Source organism: Cetorhinus maximus, unplaced genomic scaffold, assembly GCF_964194155.1.
Source record: "Cetorhinus maximus unplaced genomic scaffold, sCetMax3.hap1.1 HAP1_SCAFFOLD_1413, whole genome shotgun sequence".
Classification (NCBI taxonomy): Eukaryota; Metazoa; Chordata; class Chondrichthyes; order Lamniformes; family Cetorhinidae; genus Cetorhinus; species Cetorhinus maximus.
Window position 1 is genome coordinate 45,758 of NW_027597354.1, and position 22,768 is coordinate 68,525.

Genomic DNA, 22,768 nt, shown 5'->3' on the forward strand with positions numbered 1-22,768 from the left:
CTTTCCTCTCCAAGTGGAGATAGATACTCTCCTTCAGAATTTTCTCCAATAGTTTCCCTACCACTGACATGAGACTCACTAGCCTGTAGTTCCCTGGCTTATCTCTACAACCCTTCTTAAATAGCGGAACCACATTAGCTGTTCTCCAGTCCTCTGGCACCTCCCCCGTGGCCAGAGAGGAATTAAAAATTTAGGTCAGAGCCCCTGCGATCTCCTCCCTTGCCTCCCTCAGCAGTCTGGGACACAAATCATCCAGACCTGGAGATTTGTCCACTTTTAAGCTTGCCAAGACCTCCAATACCTTGTCACTTCCTATATCAATTTGCTCAAGAATCTCAGTCTCTCTCCCCGAGTTTGATACCTACATCTTCATTCTCTTGGGTAAAGATGGATGTGACGTATTCGTTCAACACTCTAGCGATGTCCTCTGGCTCCATCCATAGATTGCCCCCTTGGTCCCTAATGGGCCCTACTCTTTCCCTGGTTATCCTCTTCCCATTGATATACTTATAGAATATCTTGGGATTTTCCCTACTTTTACCAGCCAGAACTTTCTTTGCTCTCCTAATTGCTTTCTTAAGCTCCACCCTGCACTTTCTGTACTCCATTAATGCCTCCGCTGATTTACTCCCCTTGTACCTGCTAAAAGCCTCTTTTCCTTCTCATCGTATCCTGAATATCTCTGGTCATCCATGGTTCTCTGGGCTTGTTACTCCTTCCTATCACCCTAGAGGGAATATGTTGAGCCTGTACCCTCCACATTTCCTTTTTGAACGCCCCCCACTGCGCCTCTGTAGATTTCCCCGCAAGTAGCTGTTCCCAGTCTACCTTGGCCAGATCCTGCCTTATTTTACTAAAATCTGCTCTCCCCCAATCCAAAATATTTTTTTGCAACTTGTCTTTTTCTTTTTCCATAACAAACTTGAACTGTACCATGTTGTGGTCGCTATCACTAAAATGCTCGCCCACCACCACCTCAGCCACCTGTCCGGCTTCATTCCCCAGAATTAGGTCCAGCACTGCGCCATCCCTTGTTGGACCCTCTACATATTGACCTAAAAAGTTCTTCTGTACACATTTCAAGGAATCCACTGCATCCAAGCCCTTATCGCTATGTCTATCCCAATTAATGTTGGGAAAGTTGAAATCACCTAATATAATTACCCTATTGTTATTGTTTTTACACACCTCCACAAATTGTGCACATATTTTCTCCTCAATTTCCTGATTATCTGGGGGTCTATAATAAACACCTAACAATGTGGCTACCCCTTTTTTATTTCTAAGCTCTACCCACAAAGCTTCATTCAATGCCTCCTCCAAGATATCATCTCTCTCAGTGAACCAGATGGGTTTTTACGACAGTCGACAATGGTTTCACCATCTACTGTGATGGGATTCGAACTCGGGTCCCCAGAGCATTAACCTGTGCCTTTGGATTGCCAGTCCAGTGACAATACCACTACGCCGCCGCCTCCCCCAGTGGTGGGGACCTGAGGAGGAGGCCAAGATGGATCATCCAGTGGACACTTCTGTCTGAAGATAGTTGCAAACGCGTCAGCCTTGTCTTTTGCACTGACGTGATTGAGCATGGGGACGTTTGTGGAACTTTCTTCCACTGTTAGTTGTTTCAATTGTGAACCACCGTTTATGACCGAATGTGGCAATACTGAAGAGCTTTTACTGGTTGGTTGTGCCATCTCTTGACTGTCTATAGTTGCTTCTGCTGTCTAGCATGTCCATAGTCCTGTGATGTAACTTCACCAGGCTACCTAATTTTTAGGTATTTCTAGTGCTGCTCCTGTTATCATTCTCATGTTGCAGTCTGAGGTCTCGGGTTTGATCTACGATATGCTTCTGGTTTGCTCATTTAAGGTTTCAGTGTAGAATGGATGCAACAATTTACTTATCTTGGAAGAGATGGAAAATAAAGTAAATTATTCAGGGTACCTACCAAAGATGCTTAGAAAATATGCATGGGTCCACCATCTCACTTGGTTGTGATGTCCCCATAGTTGGGTCACATACACCCATGTAAAGTTAAAGGTGTTTCGCCTTGGTTTAGTGCTAGCACTCTCACGTTGGAGCCGCAAGGCTGTAGTTACAAGTCCCACTCTGGAGACTTAAGCACGTAATTTAGGCTGACACTCCAGTGCAGTTCTGAGAGAATATATTTCCTATCCTAAATACAAGGTTCAAATTTTTAGAACAGCGTTAAGAAGAGAATGCCATACGTTCCAAATTTCCGGTACGCGATCATTAAACATCTGAAGGCTGGAGTAATTCACTGGCAGTGAACAGATGGCACGTCGAAACATCAAAGATAAATACGTAGAGATGAAGGTAATTAAGAGTCCAGTTGCTGCAAAAAGCACTTGAATCCTTTGAAGGATATGACAATATTTTATCACACATCTGTATAGACTCAAATTATGTACTTACAGCTTTACCAGCTGTAAGTACATATTTTCACAGTCCTGAAACTTAAACTCAACAGTTAAAAGTACTTACGTCAACTTTAATTTTTTATTCTCCCACCCCTGCTCAGTGATCCTGAATTCCACTGCAAGAACCCATGCAGGCTTCACAGCCAAGGTCATTAGCAAACCCCAGTCCTTAATCCTAGTGACTACTCTTCATGTCCGTGCCAATAGACTATGTGCCAAAGAGGGGGCGTCACTACCAAGTCTTTACCAGCTGTAAGTACACGTCCACTCTCCAGAAGGGGCTGTGGAGTCAACTGTAGCATCCCACCACTACATAGCTGATATCAATTAACTCAGCAAGATTAAGGATCATTTCTTGTTTTGTTTACAACTGCCAGAGGGGTGGGGGTCAAAGGCTATTATGAAAGCCTCCTCTGCCTGTCGACTATAAGGGACTTATGTAAATTGCGCAGTGATACAGGTCATACAACACAACCTCTCCCAATTCAGCATCAATTGACAATTTCATCAATACAGGATAGCTCTCAGAATCTCAGGATTGTGACAGCACAGATGGAGGCCATTCAGCCTATTGTGTCTGCACCAGCTCTTCGAATGAGCAATTCCCTTAGTGCCATTCTCCTGCCTTTTCCCCATAACACCAGAGTCTAATTCCCTTTCGAATGTTTCAATTTAACCTTCCTCCACCACACTCTCAGGCAGTGCATTTCAGACTGTAACCACTTGCCACATGAAAAAGTTTTTTTCTTACATCGCTTCTGCTTTTTTTTTGCCAATTATTTTAAACCTGTGCCCTCTTGTTCTCGAACCTTTCACAAGTGGGAACAGTTTCTCCCTATCTACTCTGTTCAGAACCCTCATGATTTTGAATGCCTCTATCAAATCTCTTCCCAACCTTCTTTTCTCTAAGGAGAACAGTCCTAACTTCTCCAATCTATCTTCATAATTGAAGTTCCTCATCCCCGGAACCATTCTCGTGAATCTTTTCTGCCACTCTCTCCAATGCCTTCATATCCTTCCTAAAGTGTGGTGCCTACACTGGGTGCAATACTTCAACTTAGGCCAAACTATTTTCCTATACAACTTCAAAATAACCTCAACAAAAACAAAAATACCTGGAAAAACTCAGCAGATCCGGCAGCATCTGCAGAGAGGAGCACAGTTAATGTTTCGAGTCCGAATGACCCTTCAACAGAACTAAGTAAAAATAGACGAGAGGTGAAATATAAGCTGGTTTAAGAGGGGGTGGGACAAGTAGAGCTGGATAAAAGGCCAGTGATAGGTGGAGATAACCAAAAGATGTCACATACAAAAGGACAAAGAGGTGTTGAAGGTGGTGATATTATCTAAGGAATGTGCTAATTAAGGGTAGAAAGCAGGACAAGCAAGGTACAGATAGCCCTAGTGGGGGTGGGGTGGGGGGAAGGAATCGAAAAAGGCTAAAAGGTAGAGATAAAACAATGGATGGAAATACATTTAAAAATAATGGAAATGGGTGGAAAAGAAAGATCTACATAAATTATTGGAAAAAAGGGGGGAATCAGAAAGGGGGTGGGGATGGAGGAGAGAGTTCATGATCTAAAGTTGTTGAACTCAATATTCAGAGCGGAAGGCTGTAAAGTGCCTAGTCGGAAATGCTGCTTCACTTGAAAGGAGTGTTTGGGCCCTTGGACGGTGAGGAGGGGAGAAGTGAAGGGGCAGGTGTTACACCTTCTGCGATTGCATGGGAAGGTGCCGTGGGAGGGGGTTGAGGTGTAGAGGGTGATGGAGGAGTGGACCAGGGTGTCCCGGAGGGAACAATCCCTGCGGAATGCTGCCGGGGGGGTGAAGGGAAGATGTGTTTGGTGGTGGCATCATGCTGGAGTTGGCGGAAATGGCGGAGGATGATCCTTTGAATGCAGAGGCTGGTGGGGTGATAAGTGAGGACAAGGGGGACCCTATCATGTTTCTGGGAGGGAGAGGAAGGTGTGAGGGCGGATGCGCGGGAGATGGGCTGGACACGGTTGAGGGCCCTATCAACCACCGTGGGTGGAAAACCTCGGTTAAGGAAGAAGGAAGACATGTCAGAGGAACTGTTTTTGAGTGGCATCATCAGAACAGATGCGATGGAGGCAAAGGAACTGAGGGAATGGGATGGAGTCCTTACAGGAAGCGGGGTGTGAGGAGCTGTAGTCGAGGTAACCGTGGGAGTCGGTAAGCTTGTAATGGATATTGGTGGACAGTCTATCACCAGAAATTGAGACAGAGAGGTCAAGGAAGGGAACGGAAGTGTCAGAGATGGATCATGTGAAAATGATGGAAGGGTGGAGATTGGAAGCAAAATTAATAAATTTTTCCAGGTCCGGACGAGAGCATGAAGCAGCACCGAAGTAATCATCGATGTACCGGAGAAAGAGTTGTGGGAGGGGGCCGGAGTAAGACTGGAACAAGGAATGTTCCACATACCCCATAAAGAGACAGGCAAAGCTGGGGCCCATGCAGGTACCCATAGCCACACCTTTTATTTGGAGGAAGTGAGAGGAGTTAAAGGAGAAATTGTTCAGTGTGAGAACAAGTTCAGCCAGATGGGGGAGTAGTGGTGAATGGGGATTGTTCAAAATAACCTTCTTGCTCTTGTATTCTATGGCCCTTTCAACAAAGCCTAGGACACTGTATGCTTTATTAACCATCCTCTCAACCTGTCCTGCCACCTTCAATACATACATCCAGTTCCTCTGCTCCTGCACCCCTTTTAGAATTGTAACCTTTATTTTATATTGTCTCTCCATGTTCTTCCTACCAAAATGAATCACTTCACATTTCTCAGAATTGAACTTCATCTGCCACCTGCCCGCCCATTCCACCAACTTGTCCAAGTCCTTTTGAAGTTTTGCACTATCCTCCTCACAGTTCACCATGCTGCCAAGTTTTGTATCATCTGCAAACTTTGAAGTTGTCCCCTGTACACCAAGGTCTAGGTCTTTAATATTAGGAAAAGTAAGGGTCCCAGTACTGACCCCTGGGGAACTCTGCTGCAAACCTTCCACCAGTCCAAAAAAAATCCATTAACCATTACTCACTGTCTCCTGTCAATCAGCCAGTTTTTGTATCCATGTTGCTGCCGTCCCTTTTATTCCATGGGTTATAACTTTGCTCACAAGTCTGTCGTGTGGCTCCATATCAAATGTCTTTTGGAAGCCCATGTGCATCACATCAAAGCAGTGCCCTCATCAGCTCTCTGTTACCTCCTCAAAATACTCCAGCAAGTTAGTTAAACACGGTCTTCCCTTAAGAAATCCATGCTGGCTTTCCTTAATTAACCTGCATTTGTCCATGTGACTATTAATTTTGTCCTGAATTATTGTTTCTAGAAGTTTCCCCACCTGTGAAGTTAAACTGACTGGCCTGTAGTTGCTAGGCTTATCTTTGCACCCTTTTTTGAACAAGGTTGTAATGTTTGCAATTCTCCAACCCTATGGCACCACTCCTGAGTCCAAGGAAGACCGGAAAATTATGGCCAGTGGCTCCGCAACTTCCATTCTCACTTCCCTCGATGTATTTCACCTAGTCCCGGTGCCTATCTGTACTTAACTAAGTACAGACAGCCTATTCAATTCTTACTCATCAATTTTAAACTCTTTTGGTGTCTTTCACAATGGCCTGGGTAGTATCTTCTTCCTTGGAAAAGACAGATGCAAAGTATTCAGCTATGCCCTCTGCCTCCATAGGTAAATCCCCTTTTGGGTCCCTAATCAGCCCTTTGACTCCTTTTACCAACCTTTTACTATTGATATGCCTATTAAAGACTTTAAGATTCCTTTTTATGTTAGCTGCTGGTCTCTTTTCATACTCTCCCTTTGCTTCTTATTTGCTTTTTCAGCTCCCCTTTGAATCTTCTATACTCAGCCTGGTTCTACTTGACACCTGTCAAAGCTGATGAGAACAATGGAAAAAATGACACTTCTCCAGTATGGGACAATCTTCCGAGATTGCAGCTGACATACATTTTTGGAATAGAGAGAAGGAGCTTTACAACGCATTCAACATTGCTAGATCTGACTTGGAACTGATTTAACACCTTGTATTTGATATTCCCGCTGATTAGATCACTACCTTGATGCGAAAAGATAAAAAAACACTGTCAGACAATTACAACCTCAGAGGAGGTGGTTCTAATGAATCTGTGTGTTAAATTAACAATAATAATACTCATTAATCCAGTAATGCTTCAGCAGCTGCCATTTTAACTACATATGTTAACTCAACTACCTCATAGTACAGCTCAAGCCAGTTGATGTTATCAGCCTTCAAATGTTTGTTTCAACATTTTTGTCTAAACAAGGAGGGAATCACTGCTGGAAAACAAGACCTTGGCACTTACAGTAGGCATCAACTCCCACTGCCAGCTTGTTCTTTCTTCGGAGACCAGGATTTGAATCCATCCCAAGAGTGATGAGGTGCAAGTCTTTTCTGAGTGTTGGCCACAAGGGCCCTCAGTGAAATTACTTTGAGTAGCCAGTCTTGAGTGGTTAATAGTGCAAAACACAAAGGTGCCTTTAACTCAGCATTATTGGTTACTGTTAACCAGTTACGGACAAGCAAAAAAATTGGTGTTGGAAGTGGAAAAATAACAAAACATTTTGTAGCAAGGGTTGTTCTTCTGAGACCAGGGTTAAGTAATATCACTAGTGCTATAGCCAGAGTAGAGGAAGCTTCGTCCCTATATCTGGATCAGCATGTGACCTATTTATGCTGGATACTGGCTGCCAAAAGTGTAAAAGCATACCATTCCCAACACTGATACTTATCTTACTGAGGGGAATAGAAGTAAATTTAACCAAAATTTATAGGGTAAGCCATGCAATTCTTCTATTTTTGTATTTTACAAGAGTATAATGGAGGTTGTTTTTGTGTGGTTAACAATTACTCTTCTTTTACATATTCTATTTTTACAAAGATTAACTTGGATTTCTTGTTGAATTAAGATATATTTTATTCAAGTTTAACTAGTTCAATCGATAAAGATGTCATGTTAGTAATTTATATTATTGATCTGCATACAGATCAGATACTTTACCAGGTATTTATTTTCCAATAGAACCCTTCCTTCACTTTTGCAGATTACTAATTATCGCTGTATTTTAAGAGATTCAAAGTTAATTGAGCAAATGACACCTACAGAAAAAGGAGGATCCGACTTTTATTCCTGATCTGCACAGAGCTAACAAAGTTCAGCTGGGGCAGAGGTAGGAATGCTACAAATGGCCTCAGAGCTCCTGGTTACATAATGGTGGGAAGGTTAGCCAGAGCTCTTAATCCAATAAACCCAACTGGAAATGTGTGTAAGAATTTTAGATTATGATGCTTCTGTGGTTGAACAACCCACCAACTCTCAATATCAAGGCTCATACATAAATGGTGGCCACTGGATGAGGAACTGGGAGCAGCCAGTCAGATACAGAATCATGGATCAGCAAGGAGTCAAAGCCTTCAAAAGGGATGGGGTGGTAAGATGTATTTTCATTTATTAAAAAGCATTGCCAGCACACATGGAACCAGACTCAGGTTCAACATCCACCAGCACCCAGAGATTTGTACGAGGCAATGAAGCTTAGATACAGCCAACTTTTAACTGACTTGCTTCTACTGAAGAGAGTAACAATAATGAGCAAGGAGGTAGAGAAAATCAGATACCAAGTTGGTGTGTCAACAGGTCTATAGAAAGAGGTGCAAAATTACCACTCTCATCCATGTAGTCCAAATGGATAAACTGATAACTACAGCCTGCATTTACCCAAACAGGTAAACAACCACAGTATTCTCTGTATTAGTAAGCCATTTTTCATGCCACATAACAGGAAATACTAATCACGTTTAGAAACAACAACTTCACTGAAGAGATGTCAATGGGACAATTTGTCATGTTTTGAGATAGCAGGAGGCAATCCCATGGGTTGGGAATTTAGAAATAACCTTTGAAAAGCAGGAGGAAGCAATTTACACTAAGAAATTGTCAAACCTGAACATTAGAATAAGCTTGAAGAATTCCCACAACTGTATAGCTTACAGTCACTGTCAATACCAACTACACACACAATTTTCCAGATATTAAACGCAACAATATGTAGCATTATAATATTTATCAGCAGATAATTGAATGCATTTATATTTGTAATTTCTATAAATCTCAATTTCCATCTGACTCCCCCTCCTCATCTGAATACTTCGTCTTTCAGGAATGGAGTTTTCTGCACTTCTAGCCATGAATAATTTAAATGCTATCATTCACAGCTCCAACACATTTCATACTTTCTTACAGAAATGTAAAACCCTGTAATTTAGCACCGTACAATTTGGAAGATTAACGTATAGTGAAACTGCAGTGAATCTGGTCTTGGTTAAAGTTTCTCTACCAATAACGTTGCTTGTTGCCATGCATACGTGTATTTTTAGATTAAAGGACTATAAAAAGTCACTTTCCACAGTATAATGTAAACCAGATGGTCATTTGCTTAGAAAATGTTAACAGATGTCAGAAAAGAACAATCTTATAATGGGGTAGCAGCACAGCTAATTGAGATTTTACCCCTTGCAACTTCGCTAGCTGTTTTTATTGCGATTGTGTTGAACTATAGAGTATAATATCTGCAGAGCCTTCAATTTCCCCTCTTCCTTCTATTTGCTGATTGCATTTTTAAATCTTCATCTGCAAATTCACAATTAGCACAATTCAAATTACAGCAATTTTAGGGATCCACAGACTTTTCTAGTATTTCCTTCTTTCCCTGAAAGCTTTATCCCTTCTCCAGATAGGCCTGGAGAAATTAGGAACTGACTATCCAGGGATTGAGAAGACCTCCACTCTACCATTCCACGCTGCTACATTCTTAAATGAACAAAAAGTGCAATCCTGTTTTTGCAGTTAAGTTTTTAAATACTCCCCAGTGACACCCATCGATGGGCAACTGTACTACAGAATACAAAATCACTTCTCAGTTTGTAGGAAAATGCTGCCCTCTTTTGTGGGAAATCAGATGAGACAGGATTTCATACTTCAATAAAGTTCTGCTCTGGTCAACAGTTAAAAGTTTAAAATTCCAGAAAAATAAATTTACACCGATAAAAAGCCACAAGTTTTAATATAGTATATGCACTACATACTCAGTTATTTTCGCTGTGATTACAACTAGCACAAGTATACTGTACAAGGAATGTTCAAGCCTACCCCATCAATAAGGCTTTTGATATTGCTTGGACTACAATCCGTTTCATGAAATCCAGATCTCCCATTTCTTTTTCTTCAGCTGTTCCCGTCTCATTTATCTTCCTCAGTCTTTCTTGGTCTCATTCTTCACCATCCTGCACCCCCCACCCCTCACCACCACTGCTACACAACACTCTCAGTTTCCCCTCTCTACTCCCCTCTCAGATTGATCAGCAGCAATGTTCCACAATTCCCAAGAATTTCACAGAATTTACAACGGAGAAACTGGTCATTTGGTTCAACTGACCTGTGCTAGTGTTTATGCTCCACATGAGCCTCCTCCCGCACTACTTCATCTCAACCTATCAGCATATTATTCCCTTCCTTTCTCCATCATTTAAAGCTTCCCTTTAAATACATTTATGCTATTCCTTCAACTACTCCATGAGTCCCACCTGGATACGGAAGGACACCCGAACAACAGCTGGCTTCTTTTCAGGTGCCATTAGCATGGTGCAGGTTTATGGATGCAGCTGCAGTGTCCCTTGCAGATTGTTTTGCCCTTGCTTTACAGCTTGGGAAGGTAATTCTATTATCGGTTAATTAATTTTAATTCAAAGTACATTTATCCAGAGTGGAATAAAGACAAGCCAAGGAAGCAAAGGTCTACAATTCAGTTGGAAGGGCTGTGAGGTTCAGAAGAGCTTAGTAGGTTATCCCCAATCTCCCTCCAAAACAATTAGATGAAACTGCCAATATTCTCCTTGTTTTTAGGCAATTTATTTGTGTCAAGTTTCACTTCTACAATTTCCTTTTTCAGTCTTCGGTAGCTTCATTAATGCTACTTTATAGTCAGAAGATATGAGATGAGCAAAAGTGCCCTAAGATAACTGGCAATGTTCTCGCTGAGCTGTGTGCATATGCAGCCATGCAGCAGCCTGGAAGGCACCAGGCGGGTCTTGTTCTGTGTTAAATAACATGCCCATGCTAACATTTAAATGTTCTGTGCATTGAAAAAAATTAATAACTGGCACCTGAATTTTCACCCTCTCCTTTTGGCTGGTGTTTGGTATTGCCCCATTGTTGTATGGTTGAGACTGTGATCTGCTATGTGGCACTAACCTGTGGTGCAGTGAGATGCTAGACAACCATGTACTTTGACAGCAGGTGTGCAATCCCAAAAATATTGTTTATACTCACTTTCGAAGTAGGACATAGTTGCCACTGGGCTGCAATAGCGTATTGGATTTTATGACAGCATTGCACAGGGTCTCGGTACTGTTCTTGTGTTAATACTTTTATTTGCCTTTAATGGAGGAAAAGTCTCCATAAGACATTTTAAGTGGAAGTACTTCTTAAATTCATTCATGGGATGTGGGCATTGTTGGCTAGGCCAGCATTTACTGCCCACTCCTAACTGCCCTTGAGAAGCTGGGGATGAGCTGCCTTGTTGAACTGCTGCAGTCCATGTGTTGTTAGGGAGGGAGTTTCAGGATTTTGACCCAGACAAACAGATCCTCTACCTACTCTCTTTTCTTTTGTGCGTGCTTTGATCAAACACTGTTTAAAAGGGCTCTTCCATAGAGCTCAGAATGCATTTATTATCTTTGCAAGTCAAGTGACTGGTTCTAAATCAGTCAGTGTAGTGTATCTGCTGCTTAGTGCTGTCATGAGTGCATTTGGTCTTATTCCAGGAACACAGACCATTTGCTAAACACTGTAAAATCCTCCTGGGGACCAATGTTCCCTCTAGGCTGTGCAGTTGCACTTCAACCTATGCTAGTGCCCATGCACGGCTTCACAGATTTCCTGTGTAGCACAAAAAAAAATTAGAAATTATGTTGCCAAGGACAGAGTGAAAATAGCTAACCAAGTCTGGAAATGGAAAAAATATGAGCATAAAAAATTAATATTCAACTTAAGATGTCAATTTAGAAATGACTGACCTGGGATACAATGCTGTGCTGAAGTGTAAAGGATGATGGTAGTGTTGCACCTTCATAATTACAGTTCCTGCAAAGTAATTTCTTTTCTTTTGGGTCACAGAATGATTAGTTCACATTCAAGCCCCATGCTAAATTACAGCTATACTTTCAGTTAACATTCACTTCAGACTGTAAATAGAGCAATAAAGCAGTTTATTTTCGACCATTGACTGTATTAAAGTATTAAAATTTGTGAAGTAATCATTTTTGAAATGGAAAAATAATCCTATTTATGCAAAATACTGTCTTAACACCTGATCAATTATCTTACCAGGATCATAAATTCGACTTTCACTGAACGATGTAAAAACTTCAGATTAATGGCATATTGATGTGAAAGAGTTTTGTTTCCACTCAGCATCTTGTACCATTTGAAGCCTCCTAGTACTCCACAGACAAGTGTGAAAACAGAGTTATGATGTGATCATCCATCCAGATGCTGACACTGATTTTAAAAAAGTTTACATGTAATATTTGATCACAACTTTTAGTTACTAATGAAAGCTTGAAGACTATTCTGCTGAGATTTTCCTGCAGTATGCTCTTTAATTGAACATAGATTGGCCAATTCATCTTTGTTAGTAAATCACAATCTTTAAATTAAGATAATACATCTGAATTTGGACACTACATCATATTAGATATTAGCTCAAGGAATCATTTAAGGCAGCAAGTCTCCTTGTGTGTCTGTGTTTTGAATATTGGCATCTATCTGGGCTAATGCTTCTAAGAACAGACTAGAACATTGAGGGAATTTGGGGGATCAGCACAGAGTTAAAACAGCTTTCAGTTCTGTTCAACAGGAACCATGGGACAGTGAAGCAGGCCTAGTGGAAACAAATTAATTCATCCATGTCGAGGGTCTAGGACATGTTGTTTAGTCACTGTTTATAGTAATAAAGTGATTAAGGAGCATGTGTGGACCTTTTAACCATGGCAGCAGAATCATTGAGAGAGATTGAGATGAACATAAATGTACCTTTCTTGGCTCCATATTACCTGTAGTCTGCATTGTCTGCCTTTAATGTAGTGTAGTTTAGCGTTACTATGCTTGGGGTTTAGAGACCAAACATAGAATAAGTGTTTTGAGTAAACCATCATTTGCTGTAGCAGGCTGGAATGGTAAAGCTTGGTATCTGAGTTCTTATACTGAATTGTAAACACAACAATAAGGAATCAGGTAATCAACTGGAATCCTATTGTATGATCTGAATGAGTACTCATGTTGGATTGTGTAACATGAGCTCATTATAGACAAAAGTCTGATTCTGCAGTTGTCACAACCGTTGTCTGAAAGAAAACACAACAGGAAGGTAGTCCAACAAACAGAAGAGTACAGCACAGAAGTGGCCATTCGGTCCATTGAGTCTGTGCCAATTTTTTCTGAAGATCAATCTATCACTATTCATCCGTCTAATTCTGTCTTTTGGGAATAAACCAAAATTCTGTACTTTTTAAATCTGATTTTCGAGCTATTGTTTTGAAATGGTTTTACAGCTTGTGAAGGGCTTTAGAGAAACAAGACATTTGTTCTGATCTCCAGTGTGCAATTTGACATATTATAGCAAATATGCTGGATTGAAGGTGAAATTGACTGATTGAAATTTTTTTTATTATTCATTCTCGGGATGTGGGCTTCACCGGGCCAGCATTTATTGTCCATCCCTACCTGCCCTTGAGAAGCTGGTGGTGAGCTGCTTTCTTGAGCCGCTGCAGTCCATGTGGTGTAGGTACACCCACAGTGCTGTTAGGAAGGGAGTTCCAGGATTTTGACCCAGTGACAGTGAAGGAACAGCGATATATTTCCAAGTCAGGAAGGTGAGTGACTTGAAGGAAAATGTCCAGGTGGTGGTGTTCCCATCTATCTGCTGCCCTTGTCCTTCTAGTTGGCAGTGGTCGTGGGTTTGGAAGGTGCTGTCGAAGGAGCCTTGTTGAATTCCTGCAGTGTATCTTGTAGGTGGTATACTACTGCTACCATACCTCAGTGGTGGAGGGAGTGAATGTTTGTGGATGTGGTGCCAATCAGGCGGGCTGCTTTGTCCTGGATCGTGTCGAGCTTCCTGAGTGTTGTTGGAGCTGCACTCATCCAGGCAAGTGATGAGTTTTCCATCACACTCCTGACTTGTGCCTTATAGATGGTGGGCAGGCTTTGGCGAGTCAGGAGGTGAGTTACTCATCACATGACTTCTAACCTCTGACCTGCTCTTGTAGCCACAGTATTTATATGGCTAGTCCAGTTCAGTTTCTGGTCAATGGTAACCCCCAGGATGTTGATAGTGGGAGATTCAGTGATGGTAATGCCAGTGAACTTCAAGGGGCGATAGATTCTCTCTTGTTGGAGATGGTCATTGCCAGGCACTTGTGTGGCACAAATGTGATTTGCTACTTGTCAGCCCAAGCCTGAATATTTCCAGGTCTTGCTGCATTTGGACATGGACTGCATTAGTATGAGAGTCGTGAATGGTGCTGAACATTGTGCAATCATCAGTGAACATCTCCACTTCTGACCTTATGATGGAGGGAAGGTCATTGATGAAGGAGCTGAAGATGGTTGGGCCAAGGACACTATCCTGAGGAACTCCTGCAGTGATGTCCTGGAGCTGAGATGACTGACATCCAACAACCACAACCATCTTCCTTTGTGCTAGGTATGACTCCAACCAGCAGAGAGTTTTCCCCTGATTCCCACTGACTCCAGTTTTGCTAGGGCTCCTTGATGCCACACTTGGTCAAATGCTGCCTTGATGTCAAGGGAAGTCGCTGTCACCTCACCTCAGGAGTTCAGCTCTTTTGTCCATGTTTGAACCAAGGCTGTAATGAGGTCAGAAGCTGAGTGGCCCTGGCAGAACCCAAACTGGGCATCAGTGACCAGGCTATTGCTAAGCAAGTGCCGCTTGATAGCACTGTTGATGAACCCTTCCATTACTTTACTGATGATCGAGAGTAGACTTATGGGATGGTAATTGACCGGGTTGGATTTGTCCTGCTTTTTGTATACCAGACATACCTGGGCAATTTTCCACATAGCCGGGTAGATGCCAGTGTTGTAGCTGTACTGGAACAGCTTGGCTAGAGGCGCAGCAAGTTCTGGAGCACAAGTCTTCAGTACTATTTCTGGAATATTGTCAGGGCCCATAGCTTTTGCAGTATCCAGTGCCTTCAGCGTTTCTTGATATCATGTGGAGCGAATCGAATTGGCTGAAGACTGGCATCTGTGATGCTGGGGACCTCCAGAGGAGGCCGAGATGGATCATCAACTCGGCACTTCTGGCTGAAGATTGTAGCAAATGCTTCAGCCTTATCTTTTGCACTGATGTGCTGGGCTCCCCCATCATTGAGGATGGGGATATTTGTGCAGCCTCCTCCTTCAGTGAGTTGTTTAATTGTCCACTACCATTTACTATATATTACAACATTCAAGTCATTTATAAATATTAAAAAAAATGGTCCTAGAAATGGCCCTTGGGGAACACCACTGCCTATCATCTTCCAGTCTGAAAACCAACCATTTAACATTTACTCACTGTTTCCTGTCCTTAAGCCATTTTGTTTTATCCAAGCTGACATTGACCTTCCTATTCCATGAGTCTCAATTTTGTTAACCAGCCTTTTGTGGTACTTTGTCAAACACTTCCTTAAAATCTGTATAGATAACATCCCTTCATTAGCCTTCTGTTACTTCATCAAAAATTCAATTAGATTAGTCAAGCATGATTTCCTTTTTACAAATCCATGCTGGCTATCCCTAATTAACTCAACCCTCTCCTGCCGCCTGTTGATTTTTTCCCAATTGTTCCTAAAACATCATTGTTGTTAAACTGACTGGCCTGGATGTGACAGTATCTGCATTAGATTGGTTAAAACATTATCATGATTCACTAAATGGTGATGATCAATGTTAGGTTAAGGAACATAAAAGTACAACTTGCTTTAGGTTTGGTAATAACAACACGTTGAAGACACTAAAGAGAATTGTAATGTCATGTAAAATAGCTGGAGTAAGCCATTTTGTAAGCGCTGATGTAGTTTCTAGTGCGATGCCTTTGCTGTTGAGTAAATCTATGAAAACAGCAGAAATGAAACTTGACATGGAGTGTGAGAAGGTAATTATTTTTGGAAAGTCAGTGGTTCTGCAGTTTACCCAGTGAGGACATTATTGTATCCTCTTGACAAAGCATAATGTTTCTCATCAGAGTGTTAGACAAGTCTTAATGGCATCAGGTGCTAAGAATCAGAGAGAGAAAGAAACAAATTACCTTAAAGCTATATAGACAATTTTCTCACCCTACTTGTCAAAGTCTAAAAATCCTGCTAAAAGATGCAGGTCTGGTTGATGAAGAGTAAACAAGACTAATAGAAGAGATTAGCAAGAAGTGTGAAATCTGAAAAAGGTATTGAAGGACTGCTCATCTCCTAGTGTAAGCCTTTCATTGGCACAAAACTTTAATGAGGTAATTGTGGTGGATCTAAAGGTATGGGACAAATAAATATTTCCATTCTACATTTTGTTGACCTGGCAACCAAATTTATTCTTTCTACCATATTTAGTAAGGAGAAAAGAACTATTATAGACATAAACATGAAGAAATGAATAGACACTGGACTTGGGGCACCAGTGAATTGTCTGACTGATATTGGTGAGAATTTGCCAAGCTGAGCTTAGAGACATATGTGAAAATATGAACATCATGGTCCTGAATACTGTATCTGAAAGTCTTTTCAACAATGGACTCTGTGAAAGGAATCAGGTGGTGATCAATGGAATACTGCATAAAAGTTTAGCTGATAAACCAAGTTGACAAATGCCCTGGAACGGACGGTTCCTGCAAAGAATTCATTCCAGGTGGTTGGACGGTATAGTTCCTATCAATTCATGTTTGGACAAAATCCCAAACTGCCTTCTGTGTGATAGTCCTCCTGCTCTAGAAGGTACTACAAATTAGTTCAATTTTTTTGCTGCATATTTGAATGCTTTATATTTAGGGAGATGAGATTTCATCAAGGCTGAGGTCTTAGAGAAAATTCAGAGCGCTCTGAGACATCGTATAAGACCATCCAAGGTGATAGAAATAAGTCAGGCAGCGCATACTTCAAATGCTCATGCATTTTGTGATGGAGGTCCTGAGGAACAGAATACAGTAGATCAAGGGCAAGATAAAGATAATGTGAGTGACCATGAAACACAGGACAGAGCCATCGCACCCAAAGGCCAACTGCCCAGAGGGGTCTATGATTGGAAGGTGTGACAATCGTGGAACATGCAGGAAAAGCTACTGGGAAGTTTAAATATTGGTTGAATATTCATGATGATGGCCAAGCAGTGAAGTCCAGGGACTAGCAGAATGGGCTAAAAGAGTGGGGAATAAAAAAGTGCAAGTGCTGATAGTGAGTGTGGAAGTGATTCTCTTGTCAGAATAGATTATGAACCAGAAAAACAGCTTCCAATGGTGAGGGGGAGAACCTGCAGTAGTCGTCTCAATAGACAAAGGTGCAAGTAAAGGGTGTAGCTTGAATAGTTTACACAATAAAATAAAGGCAACAGAACAATCTCTGAACCAAACTAGGAGCAGAAGTCCTCATGATTGTGAAGTTTTGGTGCTTGTGAGTTTCTGAAGCTTGAGGATAAACTATTAAGAGAGGCAAAAGAAAGGGAATTAGATAGTTGGAGAGAGTTTGGAGTTTATCCTAAGATAGCAAATAAGGGTCAACCAACCTTGTCACATAGACTGAAAAAATCTTTACAGATAGGACTTATAAGACTAAAGTGAGACAAGTTGCCAGGGGTTTTGAAGAGCGACTGTGTGACACTGGTATTGCAGTGGACTCTCGCTGGAAAAGTAACCTTGAAAATACTTTAGCCACACGTTCACGTGACTGCAGGTCAATTGATAGAAAAGCCGCATTTCTGCAGGGTGACACTTTTCAGAAAGAAATGTTTCCGAAACTGATAATAAAGGCAAATGCAGAAGGGAAATTATGGAAACTAAACAAAAGCATCTATTGCCTAAATTACACCTCCAGGGTATGGTACTTTCCAGAGATATCTGGTTTGCTGAAAATAGGTTGTGTTTAATTAAAAGCAGGTCCCACTATTGGTATCATAAAGGAAAACTTTCAGGCATCTTCACGATGTATGTTGATTATTTCTCGTGAGGTGGTACTATGGAACTTGAGAAGCATATTATTCATAAGATTAGATTAGAATTTAAGATTTAAAATTGTGAGTAGGCATGTGGGGGTTTTAATTGTACTGGTTTAGATGTTAAGCAAGTAAGACTAAAATAACTTTAAATCAACAATTCTATTTCAAAAGTGTTGCTCCCATCCTAGCTAATGGGTCATCACAGAAAGATGATGTTCTATCTAAAGAAGAGACAGAGTAATTGCAAAGCTTATTGGTAAGTTGGGCTGATTGTCCACTCAGACCACACCACATACTAGTTTGGAAGTGTTGGAGTTAACTACGGCAATGAAACATTCTAAAGTACAGAATGATTTAAAGGGCTAATAAAACATTAGGACAATTAAATCTGGTTAAATTTGGCTTAGGTTCCTATCCTTAGGTCACCTGAAGATGAAACTGGTAATTTTTAGCAATGCCTCCCATGGTAATCTCCCTGTGTACTCTAGTGTAGCTGGTTTCATAATATTTCTTATGGGTGAAAATGGGAAATATTGACCCTTAGCCTGGAAAGCTAAGAACACAAGTGAAGAGGGCCCTCAGTGGAGTGCATACTTCTGCCACACTGTGTCAACTCAAATGTGTCAACTCAACGTTATTACAATTAGGCAGCTCTTCCTTGGGGATTTTCCCTGCCTGGTTGATGCTCTATAACTACAAAGCTGAAAAAAAAGAAATATTTTTATTAAGAGCTTCCATTTCACTAAGGGGGCTTCAGATCAATCCACATCTAACAACTTGCTCTGAAAACTCTTCTCCTATTTTGACAATTGTGACAAATTCCACCACAGCAGCTTGGACAATCCACAATATTCGAAAACAATCAACAACATTCTAAACGAAATAACCAAAAACATTCTTAAAAAAAGTCAATTCGCCCCATCTCCCAATGTTAACTCATCCTTTAAAACATTCCAGGATCCAGAGATCTGCATCTTTGACAAAATCTAACCAGTTTTTTCTTGGGCCATACACTGTGTACCAATTTTTGTTGAAATCTGTACTTTAGTTTTTGAGATATGCTATTCACCCACCCACCTTCAGTGGCAGAGGTATCAAAAATAAGGTTGCTAAAAGCACTTTGGCTGCTGGAACACAGGCTCTTGTGGGAGCAGTGGACATGGGATTCTATTAGCCAAATATTTTCAATGAGATTCTGTACAAGGGGAACACTGAAGATAGTATACTCACTGAATGTTGTGTAGATAATCATTCATTCTGGGATAATATCCACTCTTCAAAAAGTGAGAGTGAGTGAAGTTACAGTTTGACCTTGCTGGTGTGAAACAATAGCTGGGAAGAAAGGAAATCTCTAAAATTAAAAGGGTGGATGCAAGTCATCAACTTTCTTGATTGTTTTACAAAAAGAAATGAAAGAAAGAAGAATTTTTAGAGCCCTAAAGGAGGGCTTCTCACAAGGTAATGTTTCATGCAGAATACGGAAGTTTTGTTTTTATTTAAACTGTTTTGAAATTTCGGTTGGCATATATTAACCTAACTTAATTATTATTTATAGAGGTAGAAGGGAATCTGTTAACTATATATTAGTTGTATGCCAATGGTGGTCATTAACCAGGAATTCACTTAAAAGACTCTATAAATAGATAAGAGTAAGACTATGGTAGTTGGGTAGGAGGCGAATGCTATCAATGTACAACCCTGTAAATAAATATAACTCTGTAATGTTTGGCTCCAGTTCTATCCTTTACCAACTGGCTTTCTGGAAAAGAACAAGTTATTATTCAACCAGACAAAAAAAAGAGGGGGAGGAAAGAAGAGGTACTGTCTGTTCCCCTGCTCAAGAACATTATCTGATATCTATGAAAAGCTACTTGTCTGTCCTGACAGTAACAGTGCAGTGACATCTGGACCAAATAAACAAAGAACACTTAAAGTTAGGCAAAAATGAGTGCAAACCCTGACTGGACCTCTGCTTCCATGTAAAAGTCTATCTTGAAATATTCTGCAAAATGGATTCACTGGTGCTACATACTAAGCATCAACACTCTGTGCCAGATTGGAAATATAACAACCTATGACTTCCATATCATAGGTTTTCTGATCTGAGTCACAAAGAGATGGCAGGAAGAATTTCTGGAAGGGGTACAGGTGGTCACAAGAATAGATAGAAACATGGAAAGGATGCAGCAACAACATATCCAGGTCATGGAGATATATTCCAAATAGAAAATTCTACACAATGACTAACACTTACTTAACTCCTCTTGATGTTTTTCTGTCTGTCTGAAGTACTGGCGCAATTCTTCCGTTATTTCCACATTGCTGACATCACATTCTATTTCACTATCTGAGTCTGTCTCCCCTTCTTTGTCAACATTCAAATTGGCTTCATTGTTCAAATCTTCGACTTCGATCTCTGAACTGTGTGGACACTGCCATTGGCTGCGCTCATTGTGCCAAGTATATCCTGAAGAGGAGCACGGGGATCCATTCTGCCAGTCAGCAAAGCGAGTTGCTGCTGGTTCTGCATTATACCAGGGAGAATACTCCAGTGATTCCACTGCCTTGCGATAAGCCCGTCTATGTTTCTGCAGCCATCCCATAGCTAGCTGATAATGCTGCCAAAATCTGGAGTACATTTTATGATTGTACCAAATATCTGATGTTTGTCTCATCCCATCATCCTGTTTAAAAGAAAATACATACAATTATTGCTTTACCTTTTTTCTTTTCCAATGTTTCCCTACTCTCCTGAAGACAATCATTAATGTTGCGATAATGGTTCCACAGGTATAATGCCCAAGCGACCCAGCCTAGACACTGACAAACTTTAGCTTGGGAAGCTAAGAAAATAATAAAAAGGATTGCTACAAGTACTTCAGCTACTAAAACACTAGCTGTTGTGCAGGCAGTGGATATGGGATTCTATTTGTCGAATTTTTTATGCAAGATTGTGTACAAGGCAGTACACCGATTGAATGTTATGTAGATAATCATTTATCGTAGGCTAATGTCCACTCTACTAAAAGTGTGAGCGAGCAAAGGTTACAGTTTAACCATATTAGCTTGAGAAAAATGTTGGAGAAAGGAAATCTCTAAAATGATAAAAGCAAAGAACTGTGGATGCTGGAAATCCAAAACAAAAACAGAAACAGAAATACCTGGAAAAACTCAGCAGGTCTGGCAGCATCGGTGGAGAAGAGCACAGTTGACGTTTCGAGTCCTCATTGAGGACTGTGCTCTTCTCCGCCGATGCTGCCAGACCTGCTGAGTTTTTCCAGGTATTTCAATCTCTAAAATGAAATGGGCGGATGTAAGTCATCAACAGTCCGATTGTATTACAACAAGAAATGCTGGCACAAAGAAATTGTTAGGGCCCTTAAGGAGGGCGTCTCACAATGTAATTCTTCATACAGGATATGACAGCTTTTGATTTGAAATGTTCTAACCAAAATTTCAAAACAAATTATTTCTAATTGTGCATGTAATAAAAACAGAAAACGTTGGAAACACTCAGAGCAAGCAACATTCGTGGAGAGTTAAAACATTTGCAATTTTGCTTTCTTGCTTTTGTTTTAGTGAGTGCATGCAGTCTACTTCACAGCTGACCCTGATTTAAGACTCGTCAACCTAAGTTATCTAGCCATGGCTGGCTCTGAGTGTATGTAAAGGTTTTCTCAACTAGTTACCGGGCACCAAATGGGAGTAACAAGCTGTCACTGCAACCTTTTGATATTAGAAGCAAACTCGGCTTTATTCCCATTGTCATTTGGTTGAATTTATGTGGACGAGTGTAGAAGACAAAACAAAAAAAAAATGTATGAGTGACTCATAGGACTATTCAGAATAGATTGTTAACTATCCTTATATTGTTCATTTTGGTGATTAGACAGCTATTTATTGTTTTATGAAAAACAGCATACGCTTCACAATGCATTTCTAATGATTAGCGCAGTAACAGCCCCTGTTGCTTTGGCATCAAGAACAAGTACAGTTTGCAATTAGTTCCAGGGAAGGTGAAGACAAGAGTAAATGAATCAGTGGCGCTGTGGTTTGGTGTAAACTGGGAGCAAAGTGCAACCGCCACATGTACAGCCCAGGGCAGCATGAAGATCGATGGGGAGCAGGCTGTCAAAAAGTTGCTCGATTATAGTGTCCCAACCTTCTGCTGTTCTCTACTTTTGGGATGAGATTGGGGATTGTAGAATTCTAGATGTTTTGATGGAAAAAACACACTTTAAGCCTTTTTAGTCCAGACTTTCCTATTGCTGATATTAGAATTAGAACCAACAAATTCTGAAAGATACTACACAATACTACTCACAGGCACACCCGTTTCACTGGTATGAAAGGAATTACTGGTTTTCTTAACATTAATTAATATAGCACTTTCATGTTATGAAAGCATGCTGCAATATAATTTAGCCAGGTGGACAGGGGAGGTGGGCCAGGCCGTGATTACTAATCCAGGCCCTTTAACCAAAAAGGTTTGAAAAGCACAGCAACAGAGAATGTTCTTTTCAGTTGGGGTTGGCCTTAAAATGCAATTTGAAGGTAGAAGGAATCTTATTCTGTTCACAGCTAAAAGGGAAAAAGATCTTAAAAACAGAAGCACCCAAATGCAATAATGTCCATTAGCTAAGTCCATTTTACAACATAAAATCAGAGTACTGGAGGAACAATACTAGTGGTACGTTATGAATCTAAATCTAAAGCTGTCGCAACTCATCAGGTCATGTCGTACACATTCTTGGAGAATTCATTTTGTATATGAACTGTTAGGGCCAAGTCAAAATTTGCTCTAGTAAGGAAAATTACATGGTAGTATATGCACTGACTACAGTGCCCTCCCTTGTCCAGCTTTATACCAACTTCCCATTCCCTTCAGTTCCCCAAAGTACTATTCATCAACAGATAGGTATCCTGCTCTCAAACCTTTAATGGCACCATTCTTACACAGAACATGGCTCATCACCAATTCCCTGCAGATTAGATGGGTTTGAAGGTGTCT

The 22,768-nt window shown here is 40.9% G+C and overlaps 1 protein-coding gene across 1 annotated transcript in view; it reads right to left on the reverse strand.

Annotated features, from left to right (window-relative positions):
* The window catches only part of gemin8 (gem (nuclear organelle) associated protein 8), a 38,739-nt gene that overhangs the window by 12,134 nt on the left and 3,837 nt on the right, over positions 1 to 22,768 (reverse strand). Inside the window, exon 2 of the mRNA XM_078536676.1 lies at positions 20,012 to 20,441. Within this exon, the coding sequence (XP_078392802.1) occupies positions 20,012 to 20,441 (430 nt within the window). The remainder of the gene's footprint in view (positions 1 to 20,011; positions 20,442 to 22,768) is intronic.